The sequence below is a fragment of the Austrofundulus limnaeus genome, unplaced genomic scaffold (assembly GCF_001266775.1).
Source record: "Austrofundulus limnaeus strain Quisiro unplaced genomic scaffold, Austrofundulus_limnaeus-1.0 Scaffold720, whole genome shotgun sequence".
Taxonomy (NCBI): Eukaryota; Metazoa; Chordata; class Actinopteri; order Cyprinodontiformes; family Rivulidae; genus Austrofundulus; species Austrofundulus limnaeus.
Window position 1 is genome coordinate 79000 of NW_013953122.1, and position 3089 is coordinate 82088.

General features: G+C 40.3%; 1 protein-coding gene across 1 annotated transcript in view; it reads left to right on the forward strand.

The window, feature by feature from the left end:
* Positions 1-1614: 1614 nt before the first annotated feature.
* The window catches only part of phf19 (PHD finger protein 19), a gene marked incomplete at both ends in the record, with an annotated part of 6471 nt that continues 4996 nt past the window's right edge, over positions 1615-3089 (forward strand). The window contains 4 exon segments of the mRNA XM_014028142.1: positions 1615-1805; positions 2259-2442; positions 2525-2606; positions 2781-2894. Of these exon segments, the coding sequence (XP_013883596.1) occupies positions 2260-2442; positions 2525-2606; positions 2781-2894 (379 nt within the window).

The following is a 3089-nucleotide window of genomic DNA, read 5'->3' on the forward strand; positions in this document are numbered from 1 at the left end:
AATACACAGGTAATACGCAGGTAATAAAAGAGTATTAATAAATATTCCATCAAACATGTAAGTCCCTGGGAAATATAGCAAAATCAATATAGTGAATAATTTTTCAGCACGTCTTTATATTACAGATATTACACAGGTAATACACAGGTATTACACAAATATTACACAGGTAATACACAGGTATTTCACAGATATAACACAGGTAATACACAGGGAATTACACAGGTATTATACAGGTATTAAACAGGTAATACACAGGTAATACGCAGGTAATAAAAGAGTATTACACAGGTATTATACAGGTAGTACACAACTATTTCACAAGTAATAAACAAGTATTACATGGGTAATACACAGATATTACACAGATATTACACCCGTATTACACAGGTATTATGCAGATATTACACAGATATTATACAGATATTACACAGGTATTTCACAGATATTACACAGGTAATACAAAGGTATTACACTGGTATTATAAGATATTACACAGGTAATATACAGGGAATTACACAGGTACTATACAGCTATTACACAGGTAATACAAAGGTATTTCACAGGTAATAAATGAATATTATACAGGTAGTATACAGGTAGTACACAAGTATTTCACAAGTAATAAACAGGTATTACACAGGTAATACACAGATATTACACAGATATTACACTAGTATTACGCAGGTATTATGCAGATATTACACAGGTATTATACAGATATTACACAAGAAATACACAGGTATTATACAGGTAGTACACAAGTATTTCACAGTTAATAAACAGGTATTACACGGGTAATGCACAGGTATTGTACAAATATTACACCGGTATTACACAGGTATTACACAGGTCCATCTGTCTGTCCGTTTTCTTCCTCTTATCTGGACAGCCATTAATTAATTAAATACATATCATTTCTGTATTAATTTATTATGTTATAGTTTTATTTTTGACACTGTTTTTTCATAAAGCTGCTTTACATGTTTCAGGGACTTTTATTTTGAACTCCTTTTCATTTCATTCACTGCATAAAATCTGATTAAAGATTTAACTTCATTTTTAAGCAGTCAGAAAAACATTGAACAACAGTGAGAACTGCATTTGTATTTTACGTTTTTATCTGACAACATCCAGCCTGATTTAAAAACCTATACAGTATCAGGAAATTAAACATTGTGATATTTCAGTGTATTATTTTTTTCCCACTCCTACCAACAACCAACCCCACCAGTATCATATATATAGTAAATTAGTTAAATATCTATAAAAGTGTCAGAGTTACAGATTTATTGTTTTGTTTTGGCTGTGGTAGCCATCTTATATTGTGTTTAAAAAATAGATATTTTGCTAACAAACGCAGATACAGAAAAATTTTTTAACATTAAAATATTTTTTAAATGATTGAATTTGTTCAAATGTAGAATTTATGAAAAAATGCCATGCCTTATTTTTATCTTTCCTGAAATGTTTGAAACCAGGCTAAAATAATATAATTCAGTTTGTGCGTTGACGTCATGACGCACACACGCACACCGTATGAAATATGCAATTCGCGGGAAAATGAAAAAAATGGCGACTGCAGGAGTTTGAAGTTTGTCCAGAAACGGACAGAGAGAGAGGGAGAGAGACAGAAAGACAGAGAGAGAGAGGGACGGAAGCGGGAGGACAGAGACAGAGAGACTCACCGGAGGGGGAGCCGCCGGCCCGGGTTCTCTCTCTGCCGACACCGGACCGAGCCACGTCGGTTCTGAGCACCGGAGGACCAGGAGGAGGGGAGGGAGAGTGAGTCCGCTACAGAGGAGGTGAGAGTCGGCTCCGGGTCCGGCTGATAGCCCTGGACTTTCTGCTCTTTTAGTTTGACCTGCCGGGTTAGTCCGGCTCAGATTATTAGAACCAGGTTAGTCCGGCTCAGATTAGAACCAGGTCCGGGTTTATTTTATTATGTTTTAGTGAAATGGTTGTGGTTCAGGATCGTATCACTGATGGAGAAAATCACAGTTATTAACTCTGACGGTTTAGTTAATAAACCCGTTATTAACTAGTTCCCGGGGTTTGACCGGTTAGTTCCCGTTAGTTACCAGGTTCAGGGTGCGGTTCGTGTGGTTAATAAGTTAGTTAACGGTTTGTGATGGGAGGCTGCACTGCGCATGCGCGGAAATGTCAGAAACCCCCCTGACAGTTCAGTTATGAATCACAGCAGCAGCTAAACTAACTGTCTCTGTCTCTCTCTCTCTCTGCGTCTCGTGTCTCTGCAGGATGTTCGAGGACCTGGTGGGAGCCTTCTGCGCTGTGGAACCTCGAGGGTCTCCAGAGGACGGGCCGGGTCAGAGCGGACGACTCCTGGAGGACGACGAGGGGACGGAGTCCAGCTTGAGCGTGGGTCAGTTCGTGCTCTGCCACTGGTCGGATGGACTCTACTACGTGGGGAAGATACAGAGGGTGAGCCCGCCTGCCCGTCACACACCTGTTGAGGCCATGATGTTACCTGTGAGCTCTGAGGCATGTTCTGATTGGTGGACAGGTGAGCCCCCACAGGCAGAGCTGCTTCGTCATGTTTGAGGACAACTCCAAGTTCTGGGTGCTGTACAAGGACATCCAACACGGTGAGACAGACAGCTGGACAGGGGTTCAGGTTTAATCTGACTACAAACTTTGATTGTTTTTTTGTGTCGCTCTTTGTTCACTTTGTTGTTAAAGATGAAATGTTTAAAAGCGGATCTAAAATGCTTGCTTTAGTTTTATTTATTTTTCCTGACCTGTCTAAATCCACTTTCCAGCTGGCGTACCGGGGGAGGAGCCTCACTGCTCTGTGTGCCAAGGGGCGGAGCCAAACTCTGACAGCCAACCAATGCAGACCAACGACATCCTGATCTGTGGGAAGTGTGGCATTGGTGGGTCCACATCGCTTGCTCTTCTCCGTCTTTTCAGGATGCGTTTTTGCCCACATGATGGAATAAAAACAACTCATAGCTCGGAGCAGTCAGCAGGAACCATTTGGAGTTTAAAGCTTTGTTTTTGATAAAAAGTGGCCTTAAAAATACAATACTCTTTTTTTAAGTTTTCTTGTGCTCTAAAGTAATAAAAAT